The sequence below is a fragment of the Notolepis coatsorum genome (assembly GCF_963971535.1).
Source record: "Notolepis coatsorum genome assembly, chromosome: 17".
In the NCBI taxonomy this organism is placed as follows: domain Eukaryota; kingdom Metazoa; phylum Chordata; class Actinopteri; order Aulopiformes; family Paralepididae; genus Notolepis; species Notolepis coatsorum.
The window spans coordinates 93,467,221-93,490,851 of NC_140181.1; the positions used below are offsets into that span (position 1 = coordinate 93,467,221).

The 23,631-nt window shown below is 44.9% G+C and overlaps 1 protein-coding gene across 3 annotated transcripts in view; it reads left to right on the top strand.

The window, feature by feature from the left end:
- The window catches only part of sgk2a (serum/glucocorticoid regulated kinase 2a), a 62,227-nt gene that overhangs the window by 16,945 nt on the left and 21,651 nt on the right, over positions 1-23,631 (top strand). For all 3 annotated transcript variants that reach the window (XM_084334024.1, XM_084334025.1, XM_084334026.1), the window contains exons 5-8: positions 723-806; positions 18,653-18,784; positions 21,440-21,552; positions 22,178-22,214. In XM_084334024.1, the coding sequence (XP_084190150.1) occupies positions 723-806; positions 18,653-18,784; positions 21,440-21,552; positions 22,178-22,214 (366 nt within the window). The remainder of the gene's footprint in view (positions 1-722; positions 807-18,652; positions 18,785-21,439; positions 21,553-22,177; positions 22,215-23,631) is intronic.

Genomic DNA, 23,631 nt, shown 5'->3' on the forward strand with positions numbered 1-23,631 from the left:
CCACTTGTGGATTTTGGTCTTTTCGAAGGCAATATTGACAATAAGACTTTTTTTTATTACCTATTCTTAGCTTAGGAACTTAACTTAACTTAAAGGGGCACTTCTCCAAAAAAACAACACAGATTTATTTTGCACATAATCTCACACATTGTGTTGTGTTGTGTTAATTACAGCTCAATGAAATGATGTGGATGAAAAAATAGCAATCCCTATTGCAATCCGTATCTCTATCTTTTCATCTACATAATTTCATTGAAATGTAATTAACACAACACAAGGAGTCAGTGTCCTCTGATGACATCACAGGAGGAGATATTCAAACTCATTAACTCTCAATAACTTTCAAAGTAAATGCATGTGTGCAAAACAGTTTAGAGCCTTGGGATGTGTGTGAGGTTATGTGCAAAATAAATCGCCATTGTTTTTCCGGCAAAGTGTCCCTTTAACTTGTGCTATTTGCCACAAGGTGATTTCTCCGCTTTGGATCAACAAACATGTTTCTCTGTATCATCTGTTTCCAGATCAGATATCTGTGTTGTGTGTTCAGTCACTTCACAGCCGTTCACACAGAGAGAGCGAGAGAGAGAGAGAGAGAGAGAGAGAGAGAGAGAGAGAGAGAGAGAGAGATGTGATGTGTCGTCTTGATACTGTGTCCGATGGGGGAGCGGAGTGTTTAGTAGACAAACAAACAGACCGCTAACAAAGAGAAACCCTCCATGCAGGTCCTGCTCGCCAAGCTCAAAGCCGACAACAAATTCTACGCCGTCAAAGTCCTACAGAAGAAAGTCATCCTGAAGAAGAAAGAGGTTGGTTTTATCTGCTCTCCGGGTTTTTAACCCAAAGGGTTCGCTTCACCAAAAAACAAAAACAATGCACATTATCTCACATATATATCCCAAACTAGAAACTAGTTTTGCACATGTTAATTTAGTTTGACAGTTACTCAGAGTTAATTAGTCTGAATATGTCCTCCACTCCAGTGATGTCATTGGTAAATGGTAATTGGTGCATTTATATATCACTTTTATCCAAAGCGCTTTACAATTGACACAACGCAAGCATTCAGTGTCTTCTGATGGACATGTATTCAAGCTCAGTAAACTCCCAATGACTGTGGAACTAAATGAAAGTGTTTCTGGTGAAGTGCCCCTTTAAACTCTGCAGGATGTATAGGTGTGTTAGGGCAGCGGTGGCGGAGCCCAATAGCAGAACACAGGGATAGAGAGAGAAGGGAGCTCTTTAGGTAGGTTTTAATTCCTTTGGGTACCGAGCAGACAAGGCAATAGAGAATATACAAGAATGTGCGACTTTGGACGAGTAGTGACTCTTGCTTGAGTTTCTCAGGTACGTCCGGGCGGGTGGTACGTCAGGAGACAGCGTCGGCCGAGAGTGGTGGTCCTGGGCACAGGGAGAACAGAGGTTAGGACATGGCAGGCAATACAGACAGAGCAGCAAGGTTGGGTACGTCCTCGTACCTAGGTTTGATAGGATAACACTGAGACGATCAGGAGCAGGATCCGTAGGGTTGATATCCGGGCTGGTGATGAGCTGAGGCCGCTCAGCTGGGCTGATTGTTGCCAGATGACAGCGTGGGGATGATGGAATCGGAAGCTGCCCATATAAGGGCGTGGAAGCAGGCGGAGAGATGGAGGCTCTCGCCGTGATTGTGACAAGGTGGGGGTCAACAATGCAGTGACTGTAGTCTAGCCTGGCTTTGCTCAAATCTACAGCACACAGTTTTGAATCGGAGGTCCCAAGGTTTATGATGATATCAAATATTACCATCCTAGTGAGCAGGGCAATGCAAACAGTAAGGGACTTATGACATCCCAGCTTCTGATGTAACGTGAAAAGACATATCAAGAGGGCGTCAAAAGCATGAATATGTGGCTCATTCCACACATCTTGTAAGTCATGTGACGTGTGAAGCAGATAAAGAAGATGTACAGCACATGACCTATGATCCAGATACAAATGTTTTTCTCACCTTTGATTCTGCTTTAAAGGGATAGTTCAGATTTTTTTGGACCTCTGGCCCTATTTCTTGCTTACCAGTGATGCTGTTGATTGGTAGAGTCCTTCCTCTGCACAGTCCGGGCTGTTCCTCATGCTAGCTCTGGGATAGCCACACGCTTGACTGATTGATTGATTTAAGTTTATTTCAAATATGCAACACAACAAACAAACATCAAGTACAGATATAGCATTAAGCCGTTCAAATAATAAATGTATATAAAAAATAACAAAGAACAAACAAAAAAGTCATTTTGTCATTTGCATATTTTGCATATTTGAAAAGGAGTGGGAAGAAGCATACACTTATTTAATCCCACCCCTTTTTACTCATCAGAACATACTATATTATATTTACTAATTCATACATTACTAGACTTAAATAGACTAGACTGAGGCTCACAATCAACAACGTTGTGGGTAAGCGAGATCTCTGGACAGCCTTTCTGTTGTATACTCTCATGATTCAATGGAAAACAATATTTAGTAACACTTGGCACTGAAATCATACATTTCTAATACATTAACATGCGTAATAGATCATAATACCCTTGAACCCCTTGACCACATGCATCCCGAGCCTCAAACCCACTCCACAGGCACTTAGCTGAGCTTATCCGCCAAAGCTAAGTTGTTCCAATATACCTGGAAACCACTAGTTAAGTTTCAAGTTCAAGTTTCAAGTTTGTTTATTAAATATCACAATAAAATACACGTACTTTATGGTGAAATGCTTGGTTCTGTATGAGCCCCTGAGAGTGTGCTTCATACAGTAAAAAAATTAAGTAAGTAAGAAAGTAAGTAAAAAGTGGATATACAATATACATATATACAATATACAATCTAAAGTACAACCTCAAGTTTCAAGTTTCTTTATTAGTTGTCATACAAAAATACAGAATACTTTTATATGAAATGCTTTTTCCTGTTCTGTTCCTGAGAGTGCTAGATACAAATAAAATAGAAGTAAAAAGTACATAACAAGTCAAAACAAAAGTGTTCAATATACATATATACAATATAGAATACAGAGTAGAATTTTTTTGTAACTGAGTTATAATACAATATAAAGTACAATGCAGAAATGGGATGAGGTACAACTTAGGGTAAGGTGCAATGAGGTATGAGTTGTAGTGAAAATCTCTTTACAAATAATATAAATATAAAGTGTGTTAAAGTGTCTCAAGTGGGTGGGCGGCTACGTGGCGCAGTGGGCAAGGCGCTCGCAACGAATGCTGGAGACTAGGCTCGAACCTCCTGTTCGAGCCCCGCTCTCCACATTGCTTTCAGTTTAGCTGGTCGTCCATAGTAATACACATTGGCCGTATTACGGGGAGGGAAACTGAAGGGTGGGGATTGGGCGTTGTGTACAGCGACTCCTACAGGTTGGTTGGTGCGCCTGCGCAGTAGAATCAAGAAGCGACGGGGGCGGGGCCCTTCCAAAAAGCCCAGACCCCCGACGCTGAAAGATCGAGCTGCGCAGGTGAAAAGATGCGACGGCTGTTACCTCGAGTATCGGAGGGGACTCGTGCTATGTATGACTTAGTCCACATTGCAGCCGGCTTGTGGGAGGCAAGAAACAACGTTCAAAGACAGGGGAGGGTTGAATTGGATGATATGAAATTGGGATGGGAGAAAAATAGAAAATGGGAGAAAAAGTGGACAAAAAAAAAGTGTCTCAAGTGGGTAAAGTGGGTGCTACAGTGAGTTGTTTATTTAAAGTGAGTGTGTGCATGTGGATGTGTGTGCTGTGAGTGTATTTGATGGTTTGTTACATAGTGTTATTGTCATTGAGCATCCTGATGGCCTGGGCCCAGGAGTTCAAAACTTGTAATCCCTATCTGATTGGATCAGATAGGGCCACTCTCTGTAGTCTGCTACGGTCTTGTGCGGTGCTATTCCCAAACCAGGAGGTGATATTGCCAGTCAGGATGCTCTCTATTGTGCACGAGTAGAAGTTCTTAAGGATCTTCTGACTCACTTTGAACTTCCTTAGGCGCCTGAGGAAGTAGAGACGTTGCCGTGCCTTCTTGATTACACTGTCAATGTGTGTGGTCCATGTCAAGTCCTCGGATATGTGGACTCCGAGGTACTGTTCACTCTCTCAACCGGTGCCCTGTCGATGCTGAGGGGGCTGTAGTCCCTGACCCCCGACCTCCTAAAGTCCACAATCATCTCTTTTGTTTTGCTGACGTTCAGGGAGAGGCAGTTCTCCTGACACCACCGCGCCAGATCTCTACCTCTTCCAGGTAGGCAGAAATCAGGCCCACCACTACTGTGTCGTCAGCAAATTTGATGATTGTGTTGTTGTTCCGCTGTGCCACACAGTCGTGTGTGTACAGCGAGTAGAGGAGGGGACTCAGAACACAGCCCTGGGGGGCCCCTATGTTGAGGGTGATGGATGAGGAGGTGCAGATGCCTGCTCTCACCACCTGGGGTCTACCCGTCAGGAAGTCCAAGACCCACTGGCAGAGGTTATAGTTCAAGCCCAGGTCCCTGAGCTTGGCTATGCGTTTGGAGGGGACTATGGTATTGAATGCTGAGCTGTAGTCTATGAACAGCATTCTCACATAGTTCCCCTGCCTCTTGTCCAGGTGTGATGCTGCTGTGTGCAGCACATGGGCTATGGCGTCCTCCGTGGACCTGTTGGGGCGATATGCAAATTGCAGGGGGTCCAGGTTGATGGGGAGGGAGGAACAGATGTAGCCCTTCACAAGCTTCTCAAAGCACTTCATGGCTATGGAGGTGAGAGCTACAGGGCGGTAGTCGTTGAGGCAAGCGGGCGTAGGTTTTTTGGGTACAGGGATAATGGTGGACTTCTTCAGACAGGTGGGGATGACAGCCTGTTCTAAGGACAGGTTAAATATGTCAGTGAATACCGGGGCCAATTGGTCGGCACAGACTTTTAGGACGCGGCCGGGGATACCGTCCGGTCCTGCTGCCTTCCTGATATTCACTTTCTTAAAGGTCCTCCTCAACCTAGGTACAGTCTAAGTACAGTGAGTAAAAATTAGTAAACAGTGAGGTACAATGCAGAAAATGAGGTACAAAATAATAATGTCTTTAATAATAGATAAATATAATGTAGGGTTAAAGTGGCTAAAGTGAGTGCAAATCTCTTTAATAATAGATAAATATAATGTAGTGTCTAAAGTGAGTGTTACGGTGAGTGTTTGTTTAAAAGTGAGTGTGTGCATGTGGATGTGTGTGCAATGAGTGTAGATGATGAGTTGTTACATGGAGTCATTGAGCATCCTGATGGCCTGAGGATAGAAGCTCCTGAGTTAAACATATTTAACATATTTAAACATATTTAAAGCGTGTTCCAATATACCTGGAAACCATTAGTTAAACATATTTAAAACGTGTTCCAATATACCTGGAAACTACTAGTTAAACATATTTAAAGCTTGTTCCAATATACCTGGGAACCACTAGTTAAACATATTTAAGACTTGTTCCAATATACCTGGAAACCACTCGTTAACCCTTTGTTGTGTGGCAGTGAAAGGGTTAACATTCTGTATTGTCACAGTGAAAGGGTTAACCCTTTGGTAGTGTGGTAGTGAAAGGGTTAAACATATTTGATAGAACTATAGCCCAAGTTAACAAAAAGAAAAAAGACAAAGACAAATATTTTGCTATACACATACTATCCTATTTGAGGAGTGTATGATTTTGTTATTAGCGTGCAGGTTTCAGTAAGCAGTAGGTTTGTGTCCAACATATAGTGATATGATCTAAATCTTATCTAATCTACTGTGTGTTCTGTTCTTTGTACTCGTGTCACTTTTACAACTCCCAGTAAACGGACATAGGATTAGGTGTATATTTATATCCCAGAGCGTGTTGGAATATTATTAGGGATTTACTCCGACTTCCACCACTGCTGCAGTTCCATTTCCATTTCCATTTAGTCATTTAGCTGACGCTTTTATCCAAAGCGACTTACAAGTTCTGTATGACAAGTCACCAGGAAGGGCACGACTCTATCAGCTGAGTAACAATGTTCATCAAAGTGTTGAGTGCTACAGTGTAGGTTTGTTTATTAGGACGAAGTGCATGACAGTACGGTTAGTTAGGGTTAGATATTTTTTAATTATTTCAGATAGTGGTTGAAGAAGTGTGTCTTTAGTTGACGGCGAAAGATTGGACAGGTTTCGTCCTAACTGGGGTGGGTAGTTCATTCCACCATTGTGGGGCAAGGACTGAGAAAAGGCAGGTTCTCCTTGATGACCCTCCCGGAGCTCGGATAGGAGTGGGTCTGAGGTGGCCAGAAGATGCAGAGCGTAGGGGTCTTGAGGGTGTGTAGTTAGAGACCATTGACCGGAGGTAGGCGGAGCGGTTCCCTTTGCCGCACGGTATGCCAGTTCCTTCATGTTAACACGATAACTTCCAATTGCTTTCATTTAAATCTTTTCAAATGTGCTGTGCGCATTCATGACCCAGAGGGGGGGGGGGGCACAATGATTTTTCAACGTAACAGGTTCCCTTTGATCTGTTTCAGCTGGGACAGCGGCACTGTGGCTTGGTTGGCGCTGCCCACAGTGCTGAACTAAACAGCAGAGAGGCAACTGAAAAATTTGATTTCTCTCTCTCTTAAGAACATTCACTTATACAAAAACAGACTGAACGGATATATATCTTTGGGGGGGTCTCCATTTATTCATCACTGTACTGAATTCATTCAAACTGTCAAAATAAGATGCATAAAAAAGCAAAAAACAACCAATAAATATTAAATTACAAAAAAGTATTCTAGTCTTGTAGGCCAGAAACCAGCACATAGATATTAGTAATGCTTGAGTGAAATGTCTCATGTTTACTTTCTTAGCTGTCACAGCCACTTATGGTGCTTTTCCACTGCATCGTACCTACTCGACTCGACCTCGACTGTCTCCTGATCCGATTTCCACCGAACTTGGCGAGGAGGCCAGTGAACTTCTGAGTCATCTGGCCTCATGGTAGCGCTATTCTCATAAAACTAAAAACACTCATCAACAACTCAAATGATGGGCATGGTCACAAATGGTGGATTGAGAATTTGAGCCGTTTAGGGATATACCGTACCTAGTATGTCTAGGTATTGTCTAGTGCAGGGGTTCTCAAACTTATTTTTTGAGAACCGCTGGTCTAGTACTTCCCAAGTTCTGTGGCTACATTGACTATATATTTTAGTGTAGTTATTTGAAAAAGTATCTATAAAATACAGAGATGAGGGCGGCCGGGTAGCGCAGCGGACTAAGCGTCTGTCTACCACCACAGAGCCAGTGGGATCAAATCCGGCTGTGGTGCCTCCGGCTTGGCCGACGGTCCATGCTAACACAATTGGCAGTGTTAGCGGGTGGGAAGCCGGCGTGGGTGGGTCCTGGTCGTTGTAAACAGCGACTCCTACAGTTCGGTCGGGGCGCCTGCACAGCAAGGGAAGGATCTGGGAGAGGTAGTGTGACCTTCCACACGTTACACTCGCCCAGTGAGAGTCCACGCTGCCAGGTGAAAAAAAGCAGTTGGCTGGCTACACATGTGTCGGAGGAAGCATGTGATAGTCTCCGCCCTCCCAGACCGACGGTAGGGGGCAGAGTGCGCAACGACCAGGAAGGGGGATTGGGAATTGGCATAACGACTAACATTGGGATGGGAGAAAAATCGGAAAAAAGAAGGAGGAAAAAGATAATATTTTTTTTTATAATAATACAGAGATTAATTCTTCCAGTTTATTCTAGGATTTCATGATTTCTGGACACACTTGTCAATTAATTTCTAGTTAAAATTCCTGTTTTCCTGCTTTTCTCCCGTTATTAAATTTATTTTTTTATCTTTAAATATTATTCTAATCGTATCATATAAAGTGTTGAGAAATATTGTACAATACCAGATGCAGCCGACAGCACAGTCTTAATCAAACAAAACTCTAATCTAATCTCTAATCTAAGCCTGTACACTAGCCAAATCCAATCCAACGTTTTATTTGATATGTCTGATCAGTACACAGGTGGGGCAATACATTGCATCAGCTAAACTCATACCACATACCACGTTCTCTGTGTGAGTGAGAGTGATTATATGAACAAAAGTGAGTAATTATATGAAAGACATTCTGTAGGGCGGCTGGGTGGCGTAGCGGAGATTGCGCTCGTCACCAATGCAAGAGACTCCGGTATCGAATCCCAGTCTCAGCATTGCCTTTGGCTTGCGCCGGCCGTCGTACTGGCGAGTCAGCGGGTGGAAGTCGATAGGTGGGGATTGGACGTTGTGGACAGCGACCCCTACAGGTTAGTTGGGAGACGCCTGCACAGCAGAGACAGGAAGTGGCGAGGGTAGTGTGAGCCTCCCATGCGTTACACCTCGCCAATGAGAGTCCGCGCTGGCAGGCGAAAAGATGTGACAGGCTGCCTCCTCGTGTGCCGGAGGGAACACGTGATGCAAGTAGGGATGTCCCAATCGCATTTTTTTGCTCCCGATCCGATCCCGATCATGTGATTTTGAGTATCTGCCGATACCGATCTTTCCCGATCCGATCTTTCACATTAGTAACCGATTTGACAAATTTTTGTCAGAAACTGGCGAAGCGAGACAAGCCCCTCTGTTGCCTCAGTAGCCCCTCGAGCGTGGCGGCTCACATTACATTCACCCTGAGCCCCTGAGAATGTGCTTCATACGAGAAATATTCAAAGTTTCAATCTGTTTGCACATTAGTATACATTCACAGTGTTCGACTTACGTAATGATTTTGCTATTTTCGGCATACGTCACTGTCGTGCGACGGTGTAAATCAAAGGAAATGCGTTTGTTTTGGCAAATTCTTCTGCTCTGTGCGACAATAAATAAATGAATGATGATATGTAATTTAAAACCGAAACTAAGGCCTCAGTATGAGTTTAAGACGTGAACATGGTCATGTTTGTTGAATACAATTTAAAAAAAATAATAATAATTTTACTCCCGATTTTCTTTTCCCGATCCCGATCTTCTGAAAATCATGTGATCGGCCCCCGATCCCGATCACGTGATCGGATCGGGACATCCCTAGATGCAAGGCTTCTATCCACTCTACAACCGACCAGTGGGGGGCATAGTCGAGCAATGTTCAAGACAGGGGAGGGGAGAATTGGATACACGAAATTGGGATGGGAGAAAAATTGAAAATAAGGAGAAAAAGTGGATAAAAAAAAAATAATGAAAGACATTCTGTCAAGTCACGGTGACACAAGGCTATTGTGTGTGAGGCTATATGCCCAGAAGATAAAGGATCAGCTCTCTCACTCTTTCGCACATCTCTCAGTAGGGTGTTCCACTAATTCTGTCTGATCTCTGGGTTTTAACCCTTTAAGGGGTTCACTTCAACAATAAAAAAAACAATGCACATTATCTCACAGTGGCTCGGGAGGTAGAGTAGTCGTCTGGTAATCCAGAGGTTCCCGGTTCGATTCCCGCTCCTCCCGGTCAGCGGGTCGAAGTGTCCTTGAGGAAGACACTTAACCCCTACCTGCTCCCGATGAGCAGGTTGGCACCTTGCATGGTCGCCTCCGCCGTCAGTGTGTGAATGTGTGAGTGAATGGGTAAAATGTGAGTAACAAATTGTAAAGCGCTTTGGATAAAACCATTTACCATTTTATATCACAAACTATAAACAGTTTTGCACACATACATTTAGTTTGACAGTTACTGAGAGTTAATGAGTTTGAATATGTCCTCCAGTGATGTCATTGGAAGACAACGAGTCCTCGTTAATTACACCTCAATACAACAATGTACATGAAGGAATATTAATATGGATTGCAATGTTTTCATCTACATCTACATAACATAATTCTGTATGTTAAAAGATTTCTTTATAACTAACACTACTCAAACCGCAATGCACCACATTTGACAGTGCTCATTTGCTCACGCGGGGACACAGGAGTGGAATGAGCATGGCATTTTACCATCAAACAGGGCTTGAACCTGTATAGTTTCAAGGTGAACGTTAGGAAATGGCTCCTAGAAACGTTTTAGTGTATGAGATCTGTACATCAATATACTGTAGGCTGACGATCGTGTTTATGTAAATACTATGTGCTGCTGACACCAAGGACCACAATGGAAATAGGTCTGTGACTTATTTGTGCTATCCTTGATCATTTTATGATGCATGACTTGTTGTAACATGTACTGTATTTGAATAATTGTCAAATAAACTAAACTAACCTCTAAAAATCTGGGTAAATGTAGTGGGTTTTCACTCACTACTGTGTGAGGAACGAGACACAGAGTGCCTTGAAGCCGGAGTGGGGGGGGTATTTTCACCCCGTCCTCTGCCCCTTCACTCTTCACACGGACCTGTCGTTTTTCGTGGTTTAGCTTCAGCAAATTCCTTCCTCACATGGTGTTGCCCAGATTGACGCCACGAGTGACTCTGAAAGGGTATGTCTTTACTAACCCAGTTCACTCGTAGCAGCAAGGACTTAGTTGTGCCAGATATCGTAATGGGATGTTTTGAAACACACACTTTTGAGAACGAGACAAGATTAGCAACGGAAAATGCAGCTATTACCTTCAATGAGGTCAAGGTCACCTTTATTTATTTAGCACATTTAAAACCAACAGAAGTTGCATCAAAGTGCGTCACAGTACAAAGAAACAGGACCAGGGATGTATGGCTTAACAAGCCTCAAAAAGCCAATGAAAACAAGTGAGTTTTCAGCCACGACTCAAAAGTCTCTAGGGTCTGGGCAGACCGAATTTGTAGTGGCAGACTATTCCACAACTTGGGGGCAGCCAATGCAAAAGTTTGTCGCCTTTAGTCTTTAGCCTAGAAGACCTTGAGACATCTAGAAGTAACTCGTTCCATGACCTCTCAGTGCTCTAACTGGGGTGTTAACATGGAGAACGAGTTGCTTGTGTATCATTTGCACCTTGAACTATGATTCACACACAAAACATTGCTGTTTCCAGGTGAGAATTCCAACAGTTCGTTGATAAATTACTGTTGTGAAAAAAATACTAAAGAGGAGGCTTGTGTGACTACCCTTACAAAATGATCATGGTATTTTCATTATTTTTATAGTCACTATGATGATGGTAGTGACCATCATGTATATTACCTTCAGTATCATGGTTTAACTTGGATTATACCATGGTATTATGTACAAAAGTGGTATCATGGGGATACATAACTTTTTATCCAATGGCCACTACCATGGTAAAACATAACCCTTTCACTACCTGTTGTGAAGGATCAGATTAAACCGAATATATATATTTATTTATGGATATATATTTAATAGTATTTGTATATCGTTTGATATCCCTTGTATATTCTTTGTACATATACACTGAATATCCCTTTAGTCTACTACAGCCCATAATAGTTCATTCTCTCATTGGACAAGAACCTGGCGCCAGCAGACAGGCCCCTTGAGTCAAGTTCAATAGTGCCGACGAACATGTCCCAACTAGCCCCGGTTCCGCGTAGGAATACGGCTACCGAAATACGAATGGTACTATTTGTTCACCGTGCATATAAATAGGGCGCAAGTAAAGTAGAACTTTCTTTTAGTCCATTAGTCCTTTACCCTCCAACCTAGTAACAGACGTGAAGCCTCACCCACGACCCACGTGTGGTGCAGTATGGCCTATTTTGGCCCCAGAATAGGCATTGAGACCTCGTGTAAATTCATAGCTGAATTGTCATAGTTTGGCACTGTACCGTCGAGTGGGACGTATTTCTATTAAGTAATAATAGTCTATTATGTATGGTGCATCGTTCGGTTAAAGTTCTAAAGTGAGCAGCACCCCCATCGTTTCCTCGCGTTATCTAGAGTCTTAACCAGGCTGGGCAGACCACACGTGGTGCTTTCATCCGAGGAGTTCTGGGCGAGGACGAGTGGACCTGCACATTGGATTACCTACCCGGACGACTGCTGAGCCTATACGGCATGGAATATCTATTTGCTTTGGGTGCTTTGATTTGTGGAGCGGATAACAGCCAACGCCAGTGAGTGTTGGAATTACCCCCGAGAGGAGCCCAGGTGAGACGGCGCTCAACCCAGACCGAGGCCGCCTCGCTTCTCCTTCGTTGTGGACCTACAGCTACCGTCTACAAGAGGGCCCAAGTGTATTCATCTGTGGATCAAGATCCTGCGGGCACTGTTTTCTGTACCTGAATTCTCCCCAGGAATCGTTGGCCAGATGGGATGCAGCTGACGGCTCTCCAAACCCCCCCCCCCCTTACTGACTTACAACCAGCAGGACCCCTTTAGTATCCCGCTATAATCCTTAAGTACCATCGCTATAGTTTCCCTAAAGAACCAGGTTGTATACTTGCTTCCTGCGTAACCAGAGATTGGACATTCAGTGTTGATTTGCCTACGAATACTCATTTGCCTTACAAGTGCATTCAAATCATAAATGTAATTAAGTGAATGTTGTATATACCTTTTGCTATATTAAACCTTCGACTGTTATATTTGTGTGGACCTGGTTTCATATGTGGGAAAGTGTTCATCATACTTAGATATCGTGTACTGGATGGCCAGAAGTTAAAGTACATCAAGCGGTAGTGGTTTAATGATACCATACTTATCAATACAGTCAGGGAATTGTACCCCTCAGTTACACTACCACACTATAGAAGGTTAACCCTTTCACTACCACACTACAGACAGTTAACATTCTGTAGTGTGGTAGTGAAAGCATTAACCCTCTGTAGTGTGGTAGTGAAAGTGTTAACTAGGGCTGACCTTCAAAGCTTTTTTTTGCAATCGAAGCTTCGGGGCCGAGCTTCGATTTTAATTCGAAGCTTCGGGGGGGATTTTTTTTTTTAATAAAAAGAAAATAAAAAAAAAAAAATTTTGTTATTCTATGTTGTGGGACTTGTACAGCACTTTGGTAAACTTTGTTGTTTTTAAATGTGCTCTATAAATAAAGTGGATTGGATTAATTAATTAAGTAGCCCCTTTCGTGACATAATTATGTTGCAACCTTCGTCTATCAAGCAAACAATTATATAAATATTTATATGTAGTTGATAGAGACAAAGGCAGAATTCGACTTAAAGGGGAACTATTTTACTATTTCTTTCACTATTTGGGCACTTTTTTATTCATTGTTTTGTATTTCTAATCAAGTCCTCAAAAACAGCATTTTTCTACCTCAAGATCTCGAGCCGTTTTGAGCCGTGTGGAGAGAGAGGCTGTGTGGGCTCCTGGTCAGGGTCCAGCCACTGTGTGGAGCTCATCTTCTATCTCAACATTAACATGCAGCGGTGTCTTTCTGACATCACATATCGCGCACATTTTCAAATGACTCAGTTCAGTGAGGGTGAATATTGTGAGAGGAGAATTGGAAGAATGCGCCAATATGAGAATTTTGAGACATAGATCATATTAATATAAGTTCACATAGCTAGGAAACAATGCTAAATACTCAAAAAGGCCATTTATAAGATAGTTCCCCTTTAATTAAGCATGTTTTATTAAGACATATTTTTATATGGGTCGGGACACTTTAAAAAAGCAGCACAATGAACACAAATCTGTCCGACAGTCTTAAATAACAAACGGCATTGCTTCGCTTCTTCGTCGACATGTCTGCTGCACATGTCCTTGTTGTTTTCAACACAGATAATCTCCACGTGCTTGTTGTAGAGAGGTGGAGTCGAGGCGCCACTTACTTTCATTTCATTGGAATGGAGGCGGGAAGGCGCCGCTTACTTTCGTTTCATTAGAATGGAGGCGCAAGATTTTGGAGGCAAAAAATAAATAAAAAAATATATATATAAAAAAATATTATTATTATTATTTTAATATTTTTTACTTCGATTTTTTTTTTATGTTTGAAGCTTGTGCCATCGAACGAAGTTTCGAAGCTTCGAAGTATTTAAGACAGCCCTAGTGTTAACCCTCTGTAGTGTGGTAGTGAAAGGTTAACCTTCTGTAGTGTGGTAGTGAAAGTGTTAACCCTTTGTAGTGTACTTTCTTCCACCATAGGATCGAGGCCTCTGCCAAGAATCTTCGCAAACTGCATGCTACCATGTCCTCCCTCCTCACTCCCCCCCCACCCCCCCCCTCCCTCATCTTTCTCTGCCGAAGACTTTGCGATCTTCTTTGAGGAAAAAGTGGAGAACATCCGCAGCTCCTTCTCCCAACCCCCACCCATTCCAAATGCTGAATCGAGAACCTCATCCTTCACTCTGTCATCTTTCTCTCCCATTACAGAAGCAGAGACCCTGACACTGGTAACGTCAAACCGTCCGACTACTTGCCAGCTGGACCAGCTACCCTCCCCACTCCTCCAGACCATAGCACCAGACATCCTCCCATTCCTAACTGCAACCATCAACTCCTCACTCAACTCGGGGGTGGTCCCCACCTCCCTAAAACAAGCCAGAGTCACGCCGCTCATAAAAAAACCAACCCTGAACCCTACCGTCATAGGCAACTACCGTCCTGTCTCTCTTCTCTCCTTCCTTTCTAAAACACTTGAACGTGCTGTATCCAACCAACTTACTGCTTATCTCTTACAGAATGACCTCCTAGACCCTAATCAGTCAGGCTTCAGGACTGGTCACTCCACAGAGACAGCCCTCATTGCGGTCACAGAGGCACTTCACTTAGCAAAAGCGAAAGGCCTCTCCTCTGTCCTGATTCTCCTAGATCTATCTGCAGCCTTCGACACAGTCAACCACCAGATCCTCCTTGCGGCCCTCGCAGGAATGGGAGTGGCTGGCTCTGCGCTGACATGGCTGTCATCATACCTCAATGACCGCTCCTACCAAGTGTCATGGAGAGGGACCCTGTCGGCCACCCGCCCCCTGCGGACGGGTGTCCCCCAGGGCTCGGTTTTAGGACCCCTTCTCTTCTCCCTCTACACTAAATCACTGGGTAACATTATCACGTCTCATGGCTTCTCCTACCATTGTTATGCCGACGATACTCAACTCTTCCTCTCCTTCCCTCCCTCAGATATCCACGTCTCTGAGCGGATCTCGGCCTGTCTGTCCGACATCTCAGCCTGGATGACGTCCAACCACCTCAAACTGAACCTAAGCAAAACAGAATTGCTCCACCTGCCGGCCAAATCCTCCCCCCTAACCGACCTTTCAATCACAGTCGAGAATACAGCTGTGACTGCGTCCCCAACCGCCAAGAACCTTGGTGTTGTCCTCGACGACCAGTTGAACTTCTCTGCTCACATCGCAGCGACGACCAGAACCTGCCGATTCCTCCTGAGCAACGTCAGAAGGATACGCCCCTTCCTGACAAAAGAAGCCACCCAACTCCTCGTCCAATCAACAGTCATCTCCCGCCTCGACTACTGCAATGCACTGCTCGCTGGCCTCCCGGCCACTGCCACTAAGCCTCTTCAACTCATTCAGAACGCAGCGGCCCGCCTGATCTCAAACCTACCGAAGTCGGCCCATGTCACCCCACTTCTTAGGGACCTGCACTGGCTCCCCATTGCTGCACGAATCCGCTTCAAGGCCCTCGACCTAGCATACCGTGCGGCAAAGGGAACCGCTCCCGCCTACCTCCGGTCAATGGTCTCTAACTACACACCCTCAAGACCCCTACGCTCTGCATCTTCTGGCCGCCTCAGACCTACTCCTATCCAAGCTCCGGGAGGGTCATCAAAGAGAAGTCGCCTATTCTCAGTCCTTGCCCCACAATGGTGGAATGAACTACCCACCCCAGTTAGGACAGCCGAATCACGTCCAATCTTTCGCCGTCGACTAAAGACGCACTTCTTCAACCATTATCTGAATAAAAAAAAAAAAAACAATAAAAAAATCTAACCCTAACTAACCGTACTGTCATGCACTTGTCCTAATAAACTAACCTACACTGTAGCACTCAACACTTTGATGAACATTGTTGCTCAGCTGATAGAGTTGTGCCCTTCCTGATGGCTTGTCGTACAGAACTTGTAAGTCGCTTTGGATAAAAGCGTCAGCTAAATGACTAAATGTAAATGTAAATGTAAATGTGTACTAGTGTGGTAGTGAAAGTGTTAAGCCTTTGTAGTGTGGTAGTGAAAGCGTTAACCTTCTGTAGTGTGGTAGTGAAAACGTTAACCCTTTGTAGTGTGGTAGTGAAAGCGTTAGCCTTCTGTAGTGTGGTAGTGAAAGTGTTAGCCTTCTGTGGTGTGGTAGTGAAAGGGTTAGCCTTCTGTAGTGTGGTAGTGTTAACCCTTTGTAGTGTGGTAGTGAAAGTGTTAGCCTTCTGTTGTGTGGTAGTGAAAGTGTTAGCCTTCTGTAGTGTGGTAGTGAAAGGGTTAACCTTCTGTAGTGTGGTAGTGAAAGTGTTAACCCTTTGTAGTGTGGTAGTGAAAGGGTTAACCGTCTGTAGTGTGGTAGTGAAAGGTTAAATCAATTAGGATGTGCATCATACTGTAATGTCTCACTGATGAGTCAGAGACCAATGTGAAGATTACAAATCAAACAGTTTATTAACAACACCGGAACAATGTTGGCGTACGAGCTGTAATACTCACGAGCAGTACAGTTCTTGTGTTTGGCTCACAGACACACCCACCAGTGATGGACAGGCTGACCCAACGAATCAAGAACAGGGTCGCTAGCTACAATACTACTGTATCAGTCTGGCTTGAAGTAGTCTTGCATAGTCAGACTTCTTCTTCTACTCTTCATTGCACAGCAGTTGATACTTCTCCTGAAGCCTGTCTGTAGTACTTGTTTTTAGATCCCTGGTGTTCTTGCGTGTCTCTCTCGTCTGAGGCCCTGTGCCGATGCCCAGGCTGGTGTTGTGGGGACTCTGCCGTGAGGAGGAGGAGGATTTCTGACGACACCCAGAGGAACAGACGCACTTTCTGTTCTCCTGCTGTCCTCGTGTCCTCCGGTTCAATACCGCTTTGTCTCCTCTCCCCTTCTACTCCTCTCCCCTCATGACTGCCATCTCCATCCCCTCCCCCTCTCTTCTCCCCCTCTCCCTCCTCCCCCTCTCCTCCCCCTCTCCCTCCTCCCCCTCTCTTCTCTCCTCCCCCTCTCCCTCCTCCCCCTCCCTCCCACTCTCTCCTCTCTCCTCCCCCCTCCCCCTCCCTCCTCCCACTCTCTCCTCTGTCCTCCCTCCTCCCACTCTCTCCTCTCCCTCTCTCTCCTTCTCCAACTCTTTCATTTCACCCCCCCCCCCACACACCTTGTTCCTCCTCAGCTCCACCCATCTCTGCCTCCTGCTCCTCCTCTTTTCTCCTTCTCCTTCTCTTTCCCTCTTTACCTTTCTCCCCACATTTACTTTCTTCATCCTACCCTCTTCACCCCCCCCCCCCCAATCATTTATCTCATTCCTCCTCTTCCCTGCTTACCCCTCCTCCTCCTCCTCCTCCTCCTCCTCCTCCTCCTCTGTATGCTTTTATTCCTTTCACTTAACCATCTGTAGTGTGGTAGTGAAAGGGTTAACCTGCTATAGCAGGGGTGGCCAACCAGTCAGAGATTAAGAGCCACAAAAAATACTGTGGTACCACAAAGAGCCACACCATAATGCGTTTCTCAACCTTTTTTTTCAGTCACGGCACCCTTCATGTGTTTATAGGTCTCACCCTCTGGCCTCTGAAGTTGCTAATGTCTTTTTTATTTGGGCCTCACAGGGTTAAAAGTACCCTGTGAGACCCAAGGTTGCAAAATTACAAAATCACTTTTAGCCATTTAAAAAAAAAATTGTAAATGTTTATTTAAAAAATGTTAAGCACATGTATAGTCAATTGGTCCTGTTGTTCAGCCTCACAATGCTATTTGATAGTAAATGTGTTTATATGTCCCACCCTCTGGCCTCTGAAGTTGCTAATGTCTTTTTAATTTGGGCCTCACAGGGTTAACCTCTTATGCCGAAGATATACAGTAAAAGTGTATATTTTCAGCATTACGTTTGTTTACCAATGATTTTAACTGTTATTAGTGAAATATAAGATTATAGAAATCTCAGGGCATTGAGTCGGAAACCGGCGCATAGTAACAGGAGGAAGTGGACCAGCCAAAAGTGAGTGTAGTCTTTTGAAGGAAGAGACTCAGGGCTTTTGAATTTCGAAAAACTACCCTACCCAGCTCACGCCAGCCCCGTCAATCATCTGACTTCTGGATTTATTTTTTTATTTCTCTTATTTTTGGGGATTATCTTCCACAAACTTGAACGTTATTGCCATAAAACAGAACGCAGTTAGTTTCTCTACCTTTCTGTGAACGTCTAGCAAAAAACGGTGTTGCAATACACAACACAAGCACACTTATTACACACACTGCTGCTACTTACACTGTAGAATAATAAATGTTTCTATTTCACCTTATATACCTTGTAAAAAATACATAGGCCTACAGTATATACCTTGTATCGTAGATTGTATAGATCGTTGTGTATTATGTTTACAAATCTACTTCGGTTGAGGAGCCGGGAAAAACAAGCATCTCACATTTTTCTGAATTATGTAGCCTACATTTAAAAAAAGCTGTGAGAATAAAATAATCTGAATCTGATTTGAATCTGACTCCTCTGTTGTCCTTTTCTTTTCTATTTACTGCTCTCTGTGTAGATAATGTTTTATGTCGACCCCGGCGAGAGTAATAATGCTGATTCTATTAGAATAAACAAATTAATTTGTGTCTCCATGTCCTCCCGCCACTCCGTCCCCTGTCTGTCTCGTTCTGCAGCAAAAGAACATCATGGCAGAGAGGAATGTGCTGTTGAAGAGTCTGAAACATCCGTTCCTGGTGGGGCTCCACTACTCCTTCCAGACCCCCGAGAAGCTCTACTTTGTCCTCGACTACGTCAACGGCGGAGAGGTACGTAGACAAGTCAACCTAAACCAATAAATAAGAGAATGGCTACATGAGTAGAGCTCCAGACTCATGATCAGAAGATCACCGGTTCGAGCCCCGGTCAAGGCTATTGTCAGAAAGTGGTGTTGTTGTCCTGCAGGGAGCACTCAGGACTTGTCAGTAAACAATGATGATTGGGACACCATACAGCTGTGAGTGCCATCCTTTGGGTGAGACGCTAAACCGACTGAATTTGGAACCCAGGGCATCTATCGCAAAGAGTAGGGGGTTCCCCAACATTCCTGGTCCAAGGTTGGGTGCTACACAGTGGTGATGAAGGAGGCAATTTCCACCCTACATTGTAAAACGCACTTTGAGTCTGTCTAGAAAAAAGCTCTATATAAATGCATTGATCATTTATTCATCAAATTGCTGTTAAATTATTTTGTCTTACTTGAAATGCTAACTACTGGTTTATAGAACAGCAATGAACTACTCATTAACTGGGTATAGGTTTTGTGTTATATAAATGTGCTTAGGTGTGACTAAGGACTTCCTTTCAGCTACAGATGAAGGCGACTACCATTCTAATTCTCTCAGACCTCAGTGCTGCAGTCGATCATGCCGTTTGATCAATCGTCTCAAAGCAATGGCCTGGTTCATCTCCCATCTCTCTAATAGAACGTTCCATAGTACATCCCTCCTCGCCCTCAGCTGTTATTAGTTCCCCAGGGATCCATACCAGGTCCTATCCTGTTCTCCATCTACATGCTTTAATTTCACTGTTATGCCGACGACACCCAGCTATAGGTCTCATTAAAGTTAAATAATAAGAACACCCTAGTTAATCCTCTAAAGCTGAGTGTTGTGCCCACGCAACACTAGACATGTTTTGCAAAACATAAAATATATTTGGAACCGTTTCTGATAAATACTTTAAATTCAATTCAATTCAATTCAATTTAATTAAAAAAACTGTATTAGTCCCGCAAGGGGCAATTTAAGGCATAAATACGTCAAACAGCTGCACTTATACACATCCAAGACAAAACAGGGGACAAGAGACATACATGACACTATTAAAACACAAGAGACATGACACTGTTAAAACACAAGAGACATGACACTGTTAGAACAGGATCCTTATATTGTTGATCTTGGGCGGCATGGTGGTGTAGTGGTTAACACTGTCGCCTCACAGCAAGAAGGTCCAGGGTTCGATTCCCGCTTGGGGACCAGGTTTCCATGATGCCAGGTACCCAGGTGGGGTATCTCCCAGGCCTTTCTGTGTGGAGTTTCCCCCTCGATAAGATAAACCCAATGGGAAAACATGCACAACAACAGATCACTAACGCTGTGGCGTCCTTGACGAAGACGGGCAGGAGCACTTGGATTGGTCCACGGGGCGCGGCTCACGTCGACGCCCTATCTGCTCCCGGCTGCCCATGGGGGAAAGGATGACGGGATGGGTCAAGTGCAGAGACTCAATCGCATTAGGCGACACAAGAAAAATTGCATGTGTGTGTTCCTATGTGTGTGTGCCGCCCATCGCATGTGTGTGTCATTTGCATGCCAAATAAAGACTTCCTAAGTCCTGCATTATTATAATCTGTCAAGTCTAATAAATAAATTCAGTCAGTACAAAAAAAGTGCACTTTCGTCCAAACAAATTTAATCAAGGGGTCAAACACTTGACTCAAAGTATAAGCTCAGAATTGCGATCTTTGCACACGTCCCACTAAAACGTCACCACTAAACCTCCTACCGAGCGTCTCCCTCTAGGACGGGTCGTCTGCGAGTGAATACCTTTCCCACCCCTATCCTACCTGTCTCACCCACCTCCACCCTCTCCCCCGTCCCCTCTTTTGTCTCCCCTTCCCCCTGTCTCATCCTCCTATCCTCCTATCTAAATCACCCCCTCCCTCCCACCTGGTTACCTGGCCCCACCCCTTCTATCATGTATAAATATCGACGTACACGTTGAATCTAGGAACTCATTTCCGGTCGGGTCCTCTTCAAAGCCAACTCCTGTTTTTACCTAATAGATTTGTAACAATAACCAAAAACAACTGACAAATGATTGCCTCCGACATCCGCGACACGAGTGTTCCTCCGCAAACACTGTAGAAACTATGTTTTCCTCCGGCCTCCGTGTGTCACTCCGCGGGTAGGGTTGTTACAATGTTCCCTAATAAGTAATCCTTTATTTACATCAAATCAGCAGCCGCCGGCCGCCTGGCGCACAGCCAGCACCGGTGCCCCAGCCTGGCTCCCCTCCAAGCCCGGAGGCCCCCGCTGCTGCCCCGCTGCGCTGACGGCACACACATTTAATTAACCCTCGCCCTCCTCCTCGATCCCGTGAAACCAAGACTGTTTGAGACTCGTTTTTCTTTGTCTCTTTTTTGTTGCTAATTTGGATTTATTTGTTTTTTTCGGCAAGGAAATTATGTGACGGTTGTGTCATGTAACCTTCGTGGTTTTGCTGCTGCGTCAAAGCGACTTTATCCATCGTCGCGTACGCGCTACGCGAGTACAATGGTGGTGAAATGTTTCATGGTTCAGCGACTAATGTCAATGAATCTCTCTCTCTCTCTCTCTGCTCTTTCTCTCTCTCTCTCTCCCTCTCTCTCTCTCTCTCTCTCTCTCTCTCTCTCTCTCCCTCTGTCTCTCGCTCTCCAGTTGTTCTTTCATCTCCAGAGAGAGAGGTGTTTCTCAGAGCCCAGGGCAAGGTTCTATGCAGCCGAGGTCGCCAGCGCCATCGGCTACCTGCACTCTCTCAACATCGTTTACAGGTCACACACACACACACACACACACACACACACACACACACACACACACACACACACACACACACACACACACACACACACACACACACACACACATATACATGCAAGCAGGCTCTCTCTCACTCACACACACACACACACACACCTATACACACACACACACACACACACACACACACACACATATACATGCAAACAGGCTCTCTCTCTCACTCACACACACACACACACACACACACACACACACACACACACACACACACACATATACACACACACACACATATACATGCAAGCAGGCTCTCTTTCACACACACACACACACACACACACACACACACACATAAATGCAAGGAGGCTCTCTCACTCACACACACACACACACACACACACACACACACACACACACACACACACACACACACACACACACATACACACACACACACACAGGCATGCAGGCATACATAGGCCTACATACACAAAAGCAGGCTCTCACACACACGTGCACATGAAAGTAGACACACACTATACTTAACTAAAACAAATCCCTATACAATTTAACATCCATTTTATTCCACAAAGTATCCTTTTTACCCTAATAATCTGTCCTTTTGTCCATTAGAGACCTGAAGCCTGAGAACATCCTCTTAGACTCTCAAGTAAGTTTGCTTTGCCTCAAAAGTGCCCACGACGGGCTCTTTACGGACACGTGTCACATCCTTGATTTGACGTGTTCCTGAATGAAACGGGCTGTGAGGGCGGCGGGAGGAACTGGATCTGAATGTTGACCAACAAACAACAACACAGTCAGTGACTGTTATATATTAGCCTTCACTCTACCACTCTAATACTTTTATTATCCCGTGGGAAATTGCAGTGTCTAATTTCCCACGGGATAATACAAGTATTTCTATTCTATTCTATTCTATTCTATTCTATTCTATTCACTGGGTACCAATATATTGGATAGATGGCTACTTGAAAATGTGTTGTTTTATTTTATTAGATGGGAAACTTCTAGTTACGCCCCCGAGTGCAGGATTGAGTCAGTGACAAAATGTTGACACGTCCCAGAAATGGACAAGAGTGGAATTGTGACGTAACGTCGAGTCGAGGACACACCGTGTGAGAATAACTGGTCTTCCACAAAGTGCATTGCCTGTGAGCTGCCACTAGGGGGCAGAATGGCTAACTGTGAGTGAATAACTGACTGAAATATTGACAAGGTGAGTTAGTGGCCTTACTGGTCATAGAGGTAGCAGCAGTAGTAGTAGTACATAGCTGTCCGGCAGCGTGGGGGACCGGGTTCGAGCCCTGGTCAAGACCGTTGTCGGAAAGTGGAGTTGTTGTCCAGCAGGGGGCACTCTGTCCTCTGGACCTGGTGGTGTTGTTGTCCAGCAGGGAGCACTCTGTCCTCTGGACCTGGTGGTGTTGTTGTCCAGCAGGGAGCACTCTGTCCTCTGGACCTGGTGGTGTTGTTGTCCAGCAGGGAGCACTCTGTCCTCTGGACCTGGTGGTGTTGTTGTCCAGCAGGGAGCACTCTGTCCTCTGGACCTGGTGGTGCTGTTGTCCAGCAGGGGGCACTCTGTCCTCTGGACCTGGTGGTGTTGTTGTCCAGCAGGGAGCACTCTGTCCTCTGGACCTGGTGGTGTTGTTGTCCAGCAGGGGGCACTCTGTCCTCTGGACCTGGTGGTGCTGTTGTCCAGCAGAGAGACACTCTGTCCTCTGGACCTGGTGGTGTTGTTGTCCAGCAGGGAGCACTCTCTCCTCTGGACCTGGTGGTGTTGTTGTCCAGCAGGGAGCACTCTGTCCTCTGGACCTGGTGGAGTTGTTGTCCAGCAGGGAGCACTCTGTCCTCTGGACCTGGTGGTGTTGTTGTCCAGCAGGGATCACTCGGTCCTCTGGACCTGGTGGTGATGTTGTCCAGCAGGGAGCACTCTGTCCTCTGGACCTGGTGGTGTTGTTGTCCAGCAGGGAGCACTCTGTCCTCTGGACCTGGTGGTGTTGTTGTCCAGCAGGGAGCACTCTGTCCTCTGGACCTGGTGGTGTTGTTGTCCAGCAGGGAGCACTCTGTCC